The sequence below is a fragment of the Cervus canadensis genome, chromosome 14 (assembly GCF_019320065.1).
Source record: "Cervus canadensis isolate Bull #8, Minnesota chromosome 14, ASM1932006v1, whole genome shotgun sequence".
Lineage (NCBI taxonomy): Eukaryota > Metazoa > Chordata > Mammalia > Artiodactyla > Cervidae > Cervus > Cervus canadensis.
In genome coordinates, this window is record NC_057399.1 from 35,369,687 (window position 1) to 35,389,041 (window position 19,355).

The 19,355-nt window shown below is 35.8% G+C and overlaps 1 protein-coding gene and 1 long non-coding RNA gene across 14 annotated transcripts in view; one reads left to right on the forward strand and one right to left on the reverse strand.

The window, feature by feature from the left end:
* The window catches only part of LOC122453172, a 175,273-nt gene that overhangs the window by 29,577 nt on the left and 126,341 nt on the right, over positions 1-19,355 (forward strand). The window lies entirely within an intron of this gene.
* Positions 11,921-19,355, reverse strand: part of PTPRD (protein tyrosine phosphatase receptor type D) — a 427,632-nt gene continuing 420,197 nt past the window's right edge. For all 13 annotated transcript variants that reach the window (XM_043487052.1, XM_043487049.1, XM_043487053.1 and 10 more), the window contains 2 exons: positions 17,598-17,733; positions 11,921-15,695 (listed from right to left, as the gene is read on the reverse strand). In XM_043487052.1, the coding sequence (XP_043342987.1) occupies positions 15,627-15,695; positions 17,598-17,733 (205 nt within the window). In that variant the 3' untranslated portion in view covers positions 11,921-15,626. The remainder of the gene's footprint in view (positions 15,696-17,597; positions 17,734-19,355) is intronic.

The window sequence follows — 19,355 nt, forward strand, 5'->3', positions numbered from 1 at the left end:
TATCAAGAATGGAGCTGACATGGATTCAAACCACAGAGACTAGGTAGGCAGGTCCACCCAAAGGAGTTTTCACAGGTCAAAGGCTCCCAGTTTTATTACAGACCCTATCTTAACCTAAGAACTGGATATCTGTCACAGGTGCACTTCTGAATGTTTTTATAGCAAATATTGATTTGTTATTTCCTTGAATTTATTTGATTTCTCTAAGGAGACTTTATTCTGGAAACACACAGAAAATTTATCTTGCAGAAATCTTTTATTCTGCATACCTTCCAGTGATCTGGTTAGTAAAAGAAAGCTTAAGAGAATAGTCCTAAAATATATTTATCTGAAACTGAAGTCCTTTCCTGAAACCCTGGGGAGATAAAAGGAGATGATTTATAGTACCATCTGGATGAAAACTGGAAGGAAGTCTGGGGATAAGCTGGCCTATTGTAGATACAGTGGGACAACTGGAAGAGACACTGAGAACCTTGTGGAAAAGTGAGGATGGAATGGGAGCATCAGGGAGAACAGATTCTGCATTGGGGCTTCATGCCCATGACTTTTTGGCTATGAGAACTGATCCCACATTCCTGCCTTCAAAACTTTGTCTTCACTTCCTCCACTTAGAATTCCCTCTCCCTTGAGTTTATCCATTAAAATGCTGTGCGTTCTGTAGGGCTCATGGTAATGCTGACACTGAGGTTGTTTGTGCATGAGATAGACATTTTCAATTAAAAGAGATTCTAATCTCAGAGTTGGATGTTTGGAGTGACAAGATTAACCTTTCTGATCTCATCATTTATATCTCCTGTGTCATAGCGTATTTTGCGTGTAGTATTCTTAAGGCTCTTGTCATATTCAGTCCTGTATTAGTTATCTTAGTATACCGTATTACATAAAAATTTCCTTTAAGGCAGGTGCTGCATTTAACTCATCTTTGTATCCTCATCTAAGCAAAAATGTCTGGTAAATACCACCCACTTAATGGATATCTATTGTCATATTCTCTGCAATTTTTAAAATGTATCTTCAGGGCACTTTTCACAGTAGATCATCTGAATGATTTAAATGTGGCAAGTGTATCGCTTATGGTGTGATATCTAGTGAACTTTTAAAATTCTCATTTTGCATTCTATTGGGATTAGCTTTTTTAAATGAGCAGAGGATAGAGCACCACTGCATCCTCAAGGGATTTAGTGAGGATCTATAAGATGTGGTCAGAAGTTAAGGATGGAATCAAATGATAGTATAATTAGAGTTAGAAAGCCTGAATTGTGCCCTGACCTCAGTCTCTCCCCACGCAGCCCTGATGACAAAACCCTTGCCATTTCTCTAACCTGACATGCTGATCTTTGCCCTTTAGCACCTTGTTCTCTCTGTCCATAATGTGCTCCCCAAACTTATCCAACTGATTTAATCCTACTCATCTTTCAAGATGCAGTTGATATAAGGCTTCCTTCTTAGTCTGGAAGCACCTTGAAGATAGGGATTTTATGTTCTTTTCAGGGTCCATCAAATGCATGCCAATTACTTGCTCAGTATTAAGGAAATGATATGAATGTTAAATAACTGAATAAATAATGAAGGAACGAATAAACAGTCCAGATGACTATGCAGGTGACTTTATCAATAATCACAAGTCCCTTGCTAATAACATCCTATAGAGTATGCAGTTGGAATGCTAAGATGATCTTAGTTTACTCAAAACACATTTTCTTAGTTTAGAACATTTCAGAGGAGGAATAGAAGAATCCTATTTTCTTACTAAAAGTATTGAAAAGTCTTTTCAGTGTTAGGTATTACTATGTCAGTATAGATGAGCAGAAGTTTACCCATCCTATGTTTTACTTTCCTTACTAGAAACAAAACAAATATTCTTAGTTATTATTTACTTGGTTCTTAAAGAAAAGTGAAAGTGTTAGTCACTCAGTTATGTCTGACTCTTTGTGACCCCATGGACTGTAGCCCACTAGGCTCCTCTGTCCATGGAATTCTCCAGGCAAAAATACTAGCGTGGGTAGCCATTCCCTTCTGCAGGGTATCTTCCCGACCCAGGGATCAAACCTGGGTCTTCTTCACTGTGGGCAGATTCTTTACCATCTCAGCCACCAGGTACATTCCTTACTAGAAACAAAACAAGTATTCTTAGTTATTTTTACTTTGTATTTAGTCTATACTATCTCTTTTACTCTTTAGAATAACTTCCTAAGAGAAGTATTATCCCTGTTTTATAGAGGAGGTAACGAGCTTTGAAAAGTGAAGTTAATTGCCCAAGTCATGCAGCTATTAAGTGAAGGAGCCAAACTCACAGGAGCCTGGTTGACCTGCTCTAAATCCCATGTCTCCTAGACATAACTGTCTTTTGAAGGTTAAATACAATTCTGTAGGGCTCCCTCTAGCCTTGTTCTACTCAATCTTGGATTTAGTTCCTTTTGGCAACTGAGTCCAACATTTCAGACAATTATTGACTTTAAAAAAAATGGCAAGATATATTTTTAAAGATAAAATTGTCAATGCATGTTTCTATTCAAGAGACTTTAGGCTATTATAGTCCTAGAATCTAGATCTCAATATCTGTGAGCCATTCTTATTATTTTTCATAGGAGGAAGTGAAACGGAGAGAGATTATGTGACTTGCCCAGATTACAGAGTGAATGACAGAACTGAGCTTAGATACTAGAATCCTGAGTTTTCATTTTGTGATTTTTTACCTTTCGGCCGGTGGCTCAGATGGTAAAGCGTCTGTCTGCAGTGCAGGAGACCTGGGTTCGATCCCTGGGTTGGGAAGATCTCTTGGAGAAGGAAATGGCAACCCACTCCAGTACTCTTGACTGGAAAATTCCATGGGCTGAGGAGCCTGGTGGGTTACAGTCCATGGGGTCGCAAAGAGTCAGACATGACTGAGCAACTTCACTCACTACCTTTCGGCCAGCTGGGTCCCTTCAGTCCCTGCAGTCTTCAAATCTTTCTTCAGTGAATGACCTTCAGCAGGTTACATGACCTTTTTGTACCAGAGTCTAATTAGTGCTCCAAGAAGGTTGCAGTGGTCCACTTGCCAATATTGTGAGGACAGTAATTAATAGCTATAAAACACTCTGCAATACACAGCACTGTCCAAACACCAGCAGGGCACAACCAAGTCTATTTCACAGCAATTAATTTGGCATCCAGTAAGGGAGAGATCTGTAGAGCAATACTTGAATGACTTTGCAGAGATGACCATCTTCTGTATCTTGAAAGAGTGTCCCATGGCCAGGATAAAGAATCAAACTGCATATTAATTCATTAAAAAATGTTTTGTAGATGACTCATTTTCCTTCTTTAATATTGTTCTTTAAGACATGTGTGTCTTTTTAATGGGAACGTGGAAATGTTATTTTATTCACAATGAGCATGTCTTCCATGAATCATAACTGGTATGCATGTTGTATTATTTTTAATGTGTATAATAAATCTGGAAGGTAGATAATTCATCTTCATCTTATAGATGAGAAAATAAAGGCTTAGAAAATTAATCAGCTTGAAAAATAATATTAGTGAATGAAGGGTGTATGTTCTTTGGCATCTTGACTTTTGCCTTTTAGTGACAGTTTTGTTAGTGGATATAGCATTGGTTTACTAGCCATTATTTCATCATTAATAATAAAAACATAATCAAGAAAAAAAATTAAGTAGCTTGATTAGCACCAACCCAGCTCATACATGATTAAGGTGGTCTTTGAACAAGATCTGATTCCAGGGTTTTGTTTTTCTTTCTGATACATGACATTGTCATAACCAATAGGCTTTGCACTTGAAGCTTATTTTTCCTGAACTGTTACAAATCCAGCTCTGATTCATCTGTACTCTGATGCTTGTCTGTCTTGGTAGCCAATGATCCATACTTTCAACTTGCTGAATAGGCTAGCAGCACAATTTAGAATCATGAGACAAGTCTAACCCAGAGTAAAAGTCACTATATCCCATCTAGCCCTTTTATTTCCAGTCCCAATAGGAAAAAAAAAATGATAAGAACTAAAAAAATATTTTTGGTTGCATTAAATGTTAACAATTATATCTACATTAAATTTTAACAACATTGAATAGCTCACCAAGTTATGAATGAGTGGTCCTTACCCATATAAATTTTCTGTGGAATTTCATGACATTTCTGTGGTCCAAGAGTGGGCTGGATCCTGTACATTGAGAAACATTGCTATAAAATTCATATTTTTAAAATTAATTGATTTAATACATATATATGTGTGAATAAATAATAGCCATTAATAAAACTTTACTGACATGAAACAAATAGAGAAAAATACATAAAAGTAAAGGTATAGTTCAGAAAATTTATCAAAAACAACTACTTATGGAACCACATCTAGGTCAAGAAATAAAATATTGCCAGTCCAAGAAGTTTGCTTTCTGCCCTCCTAATTACTACTTACCTCTTTCTTCCCAAGAGGGAACCACTTGAGAATCATATAGTGTATATTTTTTATGTGTGGCATGTTTTGCTTGATGTTATATTGATCATACTTATTCACTGTAGTCAATTGTGCCACTACATCAACATTTATTTATCCATTCTTGTGGTGGATTGATATTTATGTTATTTAGAATTTTTGGCTCTATGATTACAGTTGCAATGGACAGAATCTTGAATTCTCTTCTTAGTCTCTTATTCACATATGCATGCATTTCTATTTATTATGCAGTTACAACCTGTAACTACTGGATAAAGTGTGTGTGTATATATATATGTGTATATATATATATATATATATATATATGTAATATATTATTCTGCATTACTTTAGAGTGCTTAACTGTGTTCTATCTGTAAAATTGCATCCTGAAAAGCCGAGCGCATTCTTCTAACAGGGAATGACACACAAATTCCATAGAAGTGTATATGTGTAAGGACTGTTCACTCAGACCTCATGGATTCGCACCAACACTTGATATTGTTCATCTTTTAAATATTAGCTGTTCTGATGGGTGTGTATTGATTGGCATTACATTGTGGCTTTACCTTGCATTTCCATCATTATTTATTAATTTTTTATTTGTTTTGACCAATATGGCTACCTTTTGTCCCCCCCTTAATTTTTGACATACACAAGTCTAGTTTTCTATTGGGGGTTGAGGTGCCTGAGTTTTTAACATATATTTATAGGAGTTGGTTTTATATTGTGAATATGGACCCTTTGTTACTTATAGTAGTTAGTGTTAGTAAGTTCTAAAGTTTTATGCTCCTATTCAAATTCCTAGTATTGTTTGTTCATCTTTCATTTACATCATTTTGCTAGGGTTTACCAATTTTGTTGCCTTTTAGAATCACCTTTTACCTGTAAGATTTATTGATACTCTCTTTTGTATATTTATTTTAAATTTTACTATTTTTTTTTTTACTATTTTAAACTAAATTTTACTTTTTCTTATTTTCTTCCTTCTACTTTCTTGGGATAGAATTAGCAGTGTTCTAATTTTCTAGTTTGTAAGAATCAAGATCATTGGTTTTCAACCTTTCCTTTTTACTAACATATGCATTTTAGGCTATGCATTTCTCTCTAAAGCACAGTTTAGCTTTATCCCACAAAGCTATGGAATATGCAGTGTTTTGATATGCAGTGTTTTCTAATTTCACAGTTCTAATTTCTTACTTCCCTTGTGATTTATTTTCTGACCCTTTGGCTATGCAGAAGGGTAATTTTTAATTACCATGAGAATTTTCCAAATATATTTGGTATAGCCTCCTAGTTGAACTGTAATGTGGTCAATATGTAATGTGGTGTATATACTCTATAGAATTAAAACACTCAAAATTTGTTGAGACTTGCTTTATGGTCCAGTCCCTAATCAATTTTGGTAACTGTACTCTTGAAAAGATACTCAGTTCTTATGGAATATATTCTTAATTTGTTGAACACTGTATATTCTTAAGTTGTTGACTAGTGGTCTATATAGGTCAGTTAGGTTAATTTTGCCCTGCTTCATTCCATACTCCAAGGCCAAATTTGCCTGTTACTCCAGGTGTTTCTTGACTTCCTACTTTTGCATTCCAGTCTCCTATAATGAAAAGGACATCTTTTTTGGGTGTTAGTTCTAAAAGGTCTTGTAGGTCTTCATAAACTGTTCAACTTCAGCTTTTTCAGTGTTACTGGCTGGGGCATAGGTTTGGATTACCGTGATATTGAATGGTTTGCCTTGGGAACGAACAGAGATCATTCTTTCGTTTTTGAGACTGCATCCAAGTACTGCAATTCAGACTCTTTTGTTGACCATGATGGCTACTCCATTTCTTCTAACGGATTCCTGCCCACAGTAGTAGATATAATGGTCATCTGAGTTAAACTCACCCATTCCAGTCCATTTTAGTTTGCTGATTGCTAGAATGTCAACATTCACTCTTGCCATCTCCTGTTTGACCACTTCCAATTTGCCTTGATTCATGGACCTAACATTCCAGGTTCCTATGTTTGGCCTTGAAGTACGGAATGAAGCAGGGCAAAGGTTAATAGAGTTTTGCCAAGAGAACGCACTGGTCATAGCAAAAACCCTCTTCCAATATCATAAGAGAAGACTCTATACATGGACATCACCAGATGGTTAACATTGAAATCAGATTGATTATATTCTTTGCAGCCAAAGATGGAGAAGCTCTGTACAGTCAGCAAAAACAAGACTGGGAGCTGACTGTGGCTCAGATCATGAACTCCTTATTGCCAAATTCAGACTTAAATTGAAGAAAGTAGGGAAAACCACTAAACCATTCAGGTATAACCTAAATCAAATCCCTTATGACTATACAGTGGAAGTGAGAAATAGATTTAAGGGACTAGACCTGATTGACAGAGTGCCTCATGAACTATGGATGGAGGTTTGTGACATTGTACAGGAGACAGGGATCAAGACCATCCCCATGGAAAAGAAATGCAAAAAGGCAAATGGTTGTCTGAGGAGGACTTACAAATAGCTGTGAAAAGACGAGAAGCGAAAAGTAAAGGAGAAAAGGAAAGATAGTCACATTTGAATGCAGAGTTCCAAAGAATAGCAAGGAGAGATAAGAAAGCTTTCCTCAGCGATCAATGCAAAGAAATAGAGGAAAACAATAGAATGGGAAAGACTAGAGATCTCTTCAAGAAATCAGAGATACCAAGGGAACAGTTAATGCAAAGATGGGCTCAATAAAGGACAGAAATGCTAGGAACCTAACAGAAGCAGAAGATATTAAGAAGAGGTGGCAAGAATACACAGAAAAACTGTACAAAAAAGATCTTCACAACCCAGATAATCACGGTGGTGTGATGACTCACCTAGAGCATCCAGACATCCTGGAATGTGAAGTCAAGTGGGCCTTAGAAAGCATCACTACAAACAAAGCTAGTGGAGGTGATGGAATTCCACATAAGCTACTTCAAATCCTGAAAGATAATGCTGTGAAAGTGCTGCAATCATTATGCCCACAAATTTGGAAAACTCAGCAGTGGCCACAGGACTGGAAAAGGCCAGTTTTCATTCCAATCCCTAAGAAAGGCAATGCCAAAGAATGCTCAAACTACTGCACAATTGCTCTCATCTTACACGCTAGTAAAGTAATGCTCAAAATTCTCCAAGTCAGGCTTCAGCAATACGTGAACCATGAACTTCCAGATGTTCAAGCTGGTTTTAGAGAAGGCAAAGGAACCAGAGATCAAACCACCAACATCTGCTGGATCATTGAAAAAGCAAGAGAGTTCCAGAAAAGCATCTATTACTGTTTTATTGACTATGCCAAAGCCTTTGACTTTGTGGATCCCAACAAACTGTGGAAAATTCTTCAAGAGATGGGCATACCAGATCACCTGACCTGCCTCTTGAGAAACCTGTATGCAGGTCAGGAAGCAACAGTTAGAACTGGACATGAAACAACAGACTGGTTCCAAATAGGAAAGGATTGTGTTAAGGCTGTATATTGTCACCCTGCTTATTTAACTTATATGCAGAGTGCATCATGAGAAACACTGGACTGGAAGAAGCCCAAGCTAGAATCAAGATTGCCAGGAGAAATATCAATAACCTCAGATATGCAGATGACACCACCCTTATGGCAGAAAGTGAAAAGGAACTAAAGAGCCTCTTGATGAAAGTGAAAGAGGAGAGTGAAAAAGTTGACTTAAAGCTCAACATTCAGAAAACTAAGATCATGGCATCTGGTCCCATCACTTCATGGGAAGTAGATGGGGAAACAGTGGAAACAGTGTCAGACTTTATTTTTTGGGGCTCCAAAATCACTGCGGATGGTGACTGCAGTCATGAGATTACTCCTTGGAAGGAAAGTTATGACCAACCTAGATAGCATATTAAAAAGCAGACATTACTTTGCAAACAAAGGTCTGTCTAGTCAAGGCTATGCTTTTTCCCGTATGTATGGATGTGAGAGTTGGACTGTGAAGAAAGCTGAGCACCGAAGAACTGATGCTTTTGAACTGTGGTGTTGGAGAAGACTCTTGAGAGTCCCTTGGACTGCAAGGAGATCCAACCAGTCCATCCTAAAGGAGATCAGTCCTGAGTGTTCATTGGAAGGACTGATGCTGAAGCTGAAACTCCAATATTTTGTCCACCTCACGTGAAGAGTTGACTCATTGGAAAAGACCCTGATGCTGGGAAGGATTGAGGGCAGGAGGAGAAGGGGACGACAGAGGATGAGATGGCTGGATGGCATCACTGACTCGACTGACATCAGTTTGAGTAAACTCCAGGAGTTGGTAATGGACAGGGAGGCCTGGCGTGCTGTGATTCATGGGGTCACAATGAGTCGGACATGACTGAGCGATTGAACTGAACTGAACTGAACTGAGGTTAATTTTGTTAATTGGGTTATTTATATTTCTTTATAAGCTTACTAAACACTTTTGGTCTGCCTTGAAATAGTAATTTTAGCTACTACTGCGAGAAATGTTTTAAAACTCCCATTATGATTGTGATTATGCATCCAATTTTATTTAGTTCTAATTTTATTGTCTCCATTTTGAAGCTGTTAATTACATACAAACGTAATTGTTACATCTTTCTGGTGCAGTGAAGATTTTTCAATCGGGAATTGACTTATTATTTGGTAATGCTACTGCTGAAATTAATAATAGCACAGCACTCTTTTGGTTATTTGGATGGCATATTTCTTGGCCTTCTTTTACTTTTATCATTCTTATACTTTTATAAGCACTATATATCTAGACTACAGTGTACATTTTTAAGCTGGATATACTACATTTACATTTAATGTAATTTTTGTTTTGTTAAATCTATCATATTATTATTTTCTACTTGTCCCACCTGTCCTAGATTCTTTCCTGAATTCTTTTTTTTCTCTCTCTCCATTCTTGCCTCTTTATATTGATATTTAAAAATTACTCCATCTTCTCATATATTTTAAAGCACCCCTACTTTGCTATTAAAATAATTATAAAAATTTTAGAAATTTTAGAAAATGTAGAAAGTGCAATATAAATTTATCACAGTTATCATTTAGTAACTGATGCATTTATTTCCATTTATTCTATTTTAATGTGTATAGATAATTTTATACCTCCTTTTAATGACTTTTCATGCTATAATTTTTTCCCACAAACTATTCAACAACTTAATGACTAAGTGGCAGTGTATTATATACATATTATTCCACATATATACTTTTTTCCTTGATCGTTTCCTATTATTGGATATTTAGGGTTTTTCACTTTTATTTTGCTACTACAAATGATAAAATCTATATTTTCAGATTGATAGTGTTTCCTTACTGTATTTGCTTTCTTAGAATTTGCAGAAACTCTTAAAAAATTATGATGTTAAATATGTTTTAGATTTATAATTTGATGAATTATTATGCTTTACTGAAATCCTCTTAACTTATGAAGTCTAACCATAAATATGACCAAGAAAACAGACCTAAACTAATTATTGTTCATGTGTGCTCAGTCACTTCAGTCGTGTCCAACTCTGTGACCCCATGGACTGTAGCCTGCCAGGCTCTATGTCCTTGAGATTCTCCAGGCAAAAATTTTGGATGGGTTCTTCCATTATTAACTAATAATTGCTGCATGTGTATACATGTGTGAAATAAGCTATTTCATTGTTTTTGGCATTCCAAACATCTGTTTAATGCATCACAATGATCAGAATATTAAGTATGATTCATCTTGAAATTTTTGTCTGTTTTTCTGGTTAGGGATTGTATGCTTACACAATCAATCAATCAAGTGACTAAATCTGTAAAATCAAGAAACAGTTTAGGTGAGAACAAGAAAAAAAAAAAGGAAAAAAAGAGCCTTATTGTCTATTTAGTATCAACATTTACAAAATACTTTTTGGATAATGGTATTGTTTCATTCCCTCATCATTTCCGTGGCAACAAGTAATTGTAACATTACCCAGCATACCTGTACTTTGCCTTACTTTAATTCATTAGGTTTATTTGCAGTTTTATGTTTGGTCCCACCACATTGATTGCTATTTGGCAAGGTGACAGCTACCTTACATTCTTTTTTTTTTTAATTGTTGCTTGACAATGTTGTGTTTCTGCTGTAAAGTGAATCAGTTATATGTATACATACATTCCCCTCTTTTTTAGATTTCCTTCTCATTTAGGTTACCGCAGAGAACTGAGTAGACTTCCCTGTGCTATATGGTAGGTTCTCATTAGTTATCCATTTTAACAAAGTACCACATATATGTCAACCCCAGTCTCTCAATTCATCCCACCCCATCCCTGTTCCTGCTTGGTATCCGTAAGTTTGTTCTTTACATCTCTGTCTCTATTTGCGCTTTTCAGATCAGTTCATCGGTACTATTTTTCTTGATTCCACATTTATGGAAGATTATACATATAAACAACCTTATATTTGTTCTGCTCTGCTCTTTCTGACTTACTCTGTATGACAGTCTCTAGGTCTATTCACAATAGACCTTACATCCTGCTTGACTTGGCAACTCAATGAGCACGTTATCTTTTCCTACCCTTAGTTGTGATCCTGAGATGTTCACTTTCCCCAGGTCACATCAGTGAAGGCCAGCAGGCATCCATTCTGTTCAAGTGTTTCTGTTTGTACTGTTGGAAAGTAAACTCTTCCACTTGCCTGCTTTTTCATGTTAAAATCCCAGAGATTTCAGGGACCACATAGATTGCTTAGAACTGACACTTGAAAGTAGAAACCAGATTGGGATAAGGAGAGATGCCAACTGCTAAAGATAGCACCTGAGCCAATTGTTCCTGAAGATTATATGTTCCTACTCTTGCAGTGTAAGTCCATTCCTAATCTTTAAATACATAAGCCAAAAAATACTTTCCTTTTCTTTTAAGCCAAGTCAGGGTTTCTGTCCCTTACAATATAAAGTCCTAATTTCATGAATCTCTACTTTCTCTTATAACACTTGTCAGAGCATAAATTTATCATTTAATGCCAGCCTCTCTCCCTAGACTGCAGTCTCTATGAAGTATCTCATTTGTTGACTGGGAGGTACTGCCTTCCCAATGCCTACAACAGGTCTGACCCATAACTGCATAAACAATCCAAGCCAAGTATTTTCTTAGTCATGTTCCCAAACATTTTTTTTTTATGTGCCTGAGAGATGCCAGTTGTTTCAAGATAATATGTATATACATTGTAATGCATGTATATGTATATAGTAGTCATCTTCATCAGAATTAAAGATTGCCCATCATCTATAATTTGAGAGATACCAAGGCCTCTTTCTTTGCCTGTAAACTTGGGCAAACTGTTTCTTTAAGCATCAGTTTGCTTACCAGTGAAAGGTGTTCACCTCAGTGCAGACACCTGTAGATAGCAGCCTCTTGGTAAGAAGAATTACTATTAGTATCAAGGAACTAACTAGATAATCAAAGGAGAAGAGGGAACATATATAATCATTTCAAAACCGAAGTGCTTGAGTGGACAGAAGCAAAAGCCAGGGCTGCATAACACTGACGTTTTTATTAGAATTCATTTGTAACAAATGGAACTTGTGTCAGCAAAGAACTGATTTTCATACAGACTTCTTTCGCCACCAATGTAACGAAGTAAGAAAATAAAAAGCACGCCTTTCATTCTGTAAAACATTTACGCGTACTACTAATTAGAGGTAATTGTATTTTTTTAACAAGCCATTTTACAAGTTATTTTTTTTAATTTTTCAGTCTATGCATCCAAAACGAGAGCAAAGAACACAACTGTTATTATCTTTGTAAAGACACTCCAAGCTTGGATGGCAAAGCCACATAACAGATGGATAGGATGGATCTGTAGCCTTCTGATCTCTGCTGGAGTATCAGGGCACCCATAAACCCAAAGGAAACTAAAACCCAAAACAGGAAAAAGAAAAGATTATTAAAAATAAAAAGAAGGGCCTAAAGCAAAGCGAAACCAAAAAGAAAAAGAACAGGAAAGAAAAAAACCCATATATTAGCACAGAATTTTTCCTTTCCTGTTTCTATGTTGAGTTATTTATATACACACAAATGAATTTCTGAAGCAGTTTCTTACAGATGGGTTCAAGTAATAACATTATTGGGTGTAGAATCAATAGGGCAGTGCATAGTACAAAGGTATAGAAAGTGCAAAGTTCCCTAGAGGCCCTTCCCTCCCCTGGCTGTCCTTGCCGTTGTCTAACCATGCAAATCATTTTTAAAAAAGAGCTAAAATAAAGTTCTGTACAAATCACTTTTTTATATATTTTGATTTTTTTTTACCATTGTAACTAATTACAAAATTATACATAACTACACATACATAGGTAAATAATAGCACCGTACTGGTTATGATGATGAAAATAATTGAAAACTTGAAAGTTGATGGTAATGGTAGATAAAGATGTTTACCTGGGAAAATAAAGTAGAATGGTTGTACAGAAAAGCACAGTGGAATGCACATCAATGACAGTAAGGGAGTTAGTTCTCGGAACAGCTCCTGAATAGCAAGGTACCTGGAATAGTCTCCTCCTCGCTCGTCTGTGGTGTGCATCCCATACATTTTCTTCCTGTGATCATTCTCCCCGTCCCCTTTGCCACATGAGCAGTTTCAGCTTCAGGGAGAGAAATTGCTCATTGGCCAATGGTCTGGCGTGCAGTACACCATCAGATCCTACATGTCCAACACGGCACGTCTGCATGACGCAACGTCTGACCCCCTTTGTTTCACTGAATGAAAAGTATAGCACTGAGTAATCTGGCACTTGGATAATTCTCCAAAAGATACAAACTCAAAGAAAACAACTGACCCACATAGTGCACATTCTTCTCTGGTTCTGATGTAGGTTAGAGAGTCTCATTCTGAGGTAGCCTTCTAGATACTTTTTTTTTTAAGTATTATATTTTTTTTCTTTTTTATTTCTTTTTTTCTTTTTTTTTCTCAGCTTTTTTTCCTCTTTTTTACAAAAGTGCTCAAATATGATGCTTGCAAGTGTTTGGTCTCTTGGATTTCATTCTGCCAGTGATGGGAAATGTAGAAAACAAAAATCCTTCCATGCAGAACATCAATGAAGCTAATATTAAATCGAAATATTATACCAAAACTCGAAGAGTTCCTTGAATATTTTGAGTGTTCTTTAAAATCATGTAAGATATGGCAAACTCATGCCATCATTCATGGCTTCCTATAGAAATTGTGTCAAAAATTTGGGGGGATATGTGTAAATATATATATATATTTTTTTTTTTTTTTAATTCTTTTAGAAAAATCCTAATGGAATAGTAAATATGTTCAAAGTTGACAGTGGTGTTTGTTAATGAATTTGGTGCAGTTACTGAATGTTTCAGAGCAGATTTGGAAGGGATTACAAATAAAACAAGTAGCTTTTCCTGATGTTGGTGGTTATGAAAGGAAGAAGGGCCCTGCTTATCCAAGTGCTTTGGGCTGGTACAATCACTAACATCCCCGACTTGGTTAAAACTAGGAATGCATATTATTCAAAGAGTTTTTGTACATGTGGTAAACAGATAATACTTTAATTGGAAGAGAAACACATATGAACAAGGAATGAAAATATGAACCAAAAGCTAAAAAGAAATGCTATTAAAATAGGCATCAATTATAAGGCACTCTAAATGCAAAACTAAAACCAAAAGACAACAAAGTACAGCACTTCCCAGGAATGCTGTATGCCACAAAAAAAAAAAAAAAAAAGAAAAGTTTCTCACTGAACAGAGTAACATGAGTTTGGCTTTGCCCCTGTTACATATCATAAATGCAAATTTCATAGCACATACTATAGACAATATACGATTGAATACACTGTTTTTTAAACATCTTGATAGCTGATATATTACAACATTCTCCCCTCCTAAAGGGATATGCACTGACCTTTCCCACATGCACACCTCTTAGATATCTAATAATGTTTTATTGCACTAGAGTGTTAGAAATATTGAACTTTGTTGGAAGCCTGGCTAACAAAATAGTATTTGTCATTATGATTAGGTGGGTGAGTGAGGGGTTGGGGGAGATTGGGTAGGAAATTAAGGGGGTGAGGTTTGACAATCACTGATGTGCATTCCTCATTTCCCTTAAAAATTAAAATTGTGTGATATTAAGAAATATCAGTATGTCATAAAATTAATAGCAAATTGAAAAAGATGTTACAATAGCTTTTCTACCTTAAAAAACTAAAAACTAAATCATGGAAGAACTGAATGATAGCTGTATCTATCTTTTTGTGTGGACAAACTGTATATATACATAGACACCCCTATAAAATATGGATATATATGTATATATGTTAGCAGCAACTTTATACTTTGCGCCTCCCTGTTGATTCCAAAAAAACAAAACAAAACAAAGTTCTCTTTGATTATTTGAAGAGAATGGGTACTTTCTCAGGAACGAAAACCAAACACAAGTGTAAAAATAATATCAGACGAGACCAATACTGTAGATTAAGAATATTGCACAAAAATGTGCAAATTTTCAAATTATTCGGTATTTTTCTACAGCAAGATATTACAGATAACAGTTCTACAGCTTAAAAAAACCTACAATTTGGAAATAAAAAATGAACAGTTATGTAACTTTTTTAAAATTTCACTTTATCGAATGATACATTTTGTTAAAAAAAAGTTTACACAGTTAAAAATGAAGCACAGGTCAGCAGTATCTTTACAAGACTAAAAAACTAAATCAAAGACTTTCTTTTTAAACATTCCCCACCCCCTTACCCCCTACAATGTTATCATGAGTAGTATGGTGGGAAGGGGCGATGTCGAAGCAAGTCCATTTTGTCATGAGAAGCCAGCAAAGATCTTGCCCTGAGCTGCTGCACTCAGGCCATTTCTCACACCCGTCACACAATCCTGAACAAGATGGTGGTTCTTTGCTGTGATTTCTTCTTCCCTTTATTTTGAATCCTTGAGGTATCTGTAAATAAAATCCTTCAGATGCCTCCTCAGTCAGGATTCTCTTTTATTATTTTTCAGGTTAGATTATTAAACAGTGAATTCTTGGTCCACCCAGAAGAGTTTGTTGTTTTGTGTTTTTTTTTTTTTTAATTTGTTTTTGTGTGTGATAGTCCCAATAAGTGGTTGTTAGCTAGAAGTTAAGAAGGACTTCTCAAGTGCCCTGTATGGCTCAGAAGAGACTCCATGGATATTGAAGGGCCTGCAGTAAAAATCCAAAGTGGGTCAGGGGTTTCTACGTTGCATAGTGATCGAAGCTGCCCAGGTACTCTAGCGCGGCTCGATAGCAGAACTGATACTGATCCTGCAGGAGACAAAGCGTGGGGGGGGGGGGGGAAGGAAAGGGGCCGTGAGTCCATTATTAACAGAAAATGGAAATCGATGCTGGAAGACAAAGTTACATCTAGTGGAGGGCAAAATCACTACTTTTGCCAATCCATTCAACCCAATGACCCAACTGTTTTCTTTTAAGCAAAGAACCATTGGCCACACAGCTATTTATTAACTCTACCAATCAATCTGCCTAAAATAGTCTCCTAATCCCAAAGTAGTGACGGCTCCTGTGAAGATTATCTTCCAGACCTATGTGAACTGTTCTCCAAGTAGTACCAGACAACACCACCAACTGAACATGTGAACTCCTTATATGTCCCAGCTGTCGTTTATAATTATCTAATTACTTGTGATAAGTAATTCTCAGTTTGCATATTTAAGAGAGGCTGATGCAGATACACATTGTCCAGAGAAAACTATGGGTTCATTTATTTTCTGGGTTATTGCCAAAAACATCTAAATTTAAAAAAAAAATCTTATCAGACAGTAGTCCTTATTGCCTGCAATCAGAATTACTCACTGTTGTTTCTGATTTGCTTATGTAAGTGAGGGAGGCATCCAGAAGGTATCTTTGTGATGAATATCAGGCATATAAAGCTGAATACACAGGGTGTTGAACTGTCAAGCTTTTCATCCCTTGAAAATGGCATCATAAGACTGGCTGCCCAAGTCAAAAAATACTTGTGCCATTTGGCCTAATTCAGTGTGATTGCTAGTTGTCTGTTCTAGAAGGACCTACACTAAACTAAAACAGTATGAAACATGTCCTTTTATAGACAGGGAAGAACACTGTCAAATTGGAGTAAGTGGGGGCATTATAAGATGGAAAAATTATAATTTACAGATGAGAAGGGATGACAAAAAGGAGGATTTTCCCATAGAAGAAACTTATTTTCAGTAGCCAGTGGGGCTGAAAGCAGATAGTTTCTATTTTGCTTAAATGTGCATTTTTCTACAATAAAAATGGTAATGCAAAATAAATGGAGTTTGCTTTCCTATCTTGTCACAGTAAGTTGCTTGGCTAAGTGTTAAGGCTTTTTAAAAGTCCAATTTCCCTCTGTCACCCCCAATACCTATTAAGTTTGTCAGGCTGACATAATGTTTTGGGTATTGCAAGCCAAATGCTTGCACTATTTTCAAATCAAAGTCTGGAACATACTGTGGGTGATGAATTTAGGAATACATATAAACTGTACACTTTGGTGGCCTTTTGAGAAACAGAAACATTATCTATCACTTAAATTATCCTTAAAGTGAAGTCAACAGGCCAGACTGACTAAATCATGAACTCCTATTATTCCTGAGAAATATGAGAATTTTCATATCAATTATTGGAGTAGAAAATGGCAGGCTAATTTCATTAGGGCATATCCAGGGTGCAAATATTTAAAAATACCATTATTAAGAAATGAAATATGGAGCAGTTGATACTACCTAGGCAAAACATAAAGGGAATGGAGAAGTAAAATGGGCCAAGGGTCTGTTATCTACCAGGTATATTATCTACCCTTGTGCTTTTTACATATATTAATTATGTGCAATGTATATCACCTTAATATATATAATTAATTATATGAAATTGCCATTTTTCTAGGCCCTGAATGACCAAACACTGAAAATTTAACATGTTTCAACCTGATACATTATCTTAGATAACTTCCAAACCAGCTCTAAGATGTTGACACTGCCACTCCCATTTACAAAGGGCAGGGGGATAAGGTTCAAAAATATTAAACAATTGGATGTTTTTCCCACAGTATTTCCCTGTATTTTGCCTCTAGTGTTGAAAGTCTCTGGACTCTAGGAGATCTTGGCAAATAAAGTCCATTATCTGGCTCTTGAGATATGACCTCCTCCTGGAGATTTTTCTCACCTCTGTCTGCACCATGGCTGGTCGTTGTGTTCTTAACATTTTGACAGTCTGGAAGATATCTACTACTCCTTCATATCTCATTCTTTCCAAAACAATGCTTAGTGTTATGAAGACTCCAGTTCTTCCAACGCCCGCACTGTCATAATAACAAAGGCAATATTACTAGATGAGACACGCACAGTCATGACTACATTTTCCTGGAGGTGGACATATGTCCACGAGCTTCCATATTACATTAGGATCTTCTACAGCAATATTCCAGAAAATGTACTGTTGGGTTCACAAAATGATTAACTCTTAGGACAGTGTGCCATGATAACAGTGACAATGAATATAGAGTAACTGATTTTTTCAAACAGGGATTATATATCACTGTGGAAAGACCCAGGGAACATAAAAATATAAAGTAAATTGACTAAAGGAAGGGTGAATAAATATAGATTTACACTCTTCATCAGATCCTGAAATTTGGGCCTTGCCTGCTTAATATTTTTAAGCTATGAAATAATTCAGATAAGGTGAGACAAAAAGAGATACTATAGCAGGATTTTCTGAACCAGGATCTTCATAAGACTTCATTTAGTCTTCATAAGGGTCTATGAATATTTTTTACATATGGATTATGTAAATGTATATATATATATTTTCTGTTTCTGAAACTTGTAACTTTAGCAGATTATTAAACGGGTCTCTAAACTTAAAAACAAAAAAATGTTTGTTAAGAGCCACTGAGCTATATACATACACTTATCTACTATTTTTAGATGTTCAGTAGCTAAATATCACGATCATTTCCACCATGTTAGCAAGGTTTTGGGTTTCTATTTTCTTTATTGTTTTAAGATAATTCCAGAATTGTAATTGTAGCAAGAGAAGAAAATGAATTCATAGCTTTTGTGTTCTTAAGATGTAGGAAAGCATCTGGAGGTTTAGGTAATGAGGAGAAGAGTGAATAATCTGAAAAATCCCTACATTTTCAGATCCTAATTAAACAGCATGTGTAACGCTTGGGTACAGGCTGTAGAAAATGGATGGATTCATTTACTTGAATTGATATATAAATAGTGTGTCCTTTTATAAACTGTGTTTTTTCTGAAGAGTCCTAACAGAAATGTAAATCCACAGGGAGGTTTTACACAGTGGCTAAGCATATCCAGGGGCAGACAAGGCTCTCTGTCAAAATGGAGTAGATGACCTTCAGGGTCGCTTTCAACCTTGAAAGTCTCTCTTAATCCCCAGAGACTGTGATTTATGATCTTTTCCTTGCATGATTCAAGTACTCCAGAATCTATTTTACCTTGATTTCATTGTTCAAATGTTACAAAAATACAGGGCTTCTGACTTTCCACTAGGTGCTTTCAAGAAAATAACAGACACTAGCCTTATAACTTCTGAATTTATTGACTTTGTCATTTTATTAATAAGCTATAAATAAAATAAGTGGTATTTTACAAATACTCTCAGATAAAAGGAAATATCTACAGGTCTTTAAGATATGTGAATAACACATCATGGTTTTTTACTAAAGGAGTCTTTGTATGTACTCTTTATCCAAATAATTTTGTGACAAAAGCAATGAAAAGGAACATGCATATACACACTTATTTATACTTACGGGAATGCCTGAAGTTAAAGAAAAATGTGTTAAATATATTCTTTTCTTTATAGTTTATATTAGAAAATTTGAATTAGGATTTTGGTAAATTATGTGGAAAATTAAGGGGAGTATCCAGGTAATTCACGTCCAGTGTATACCAT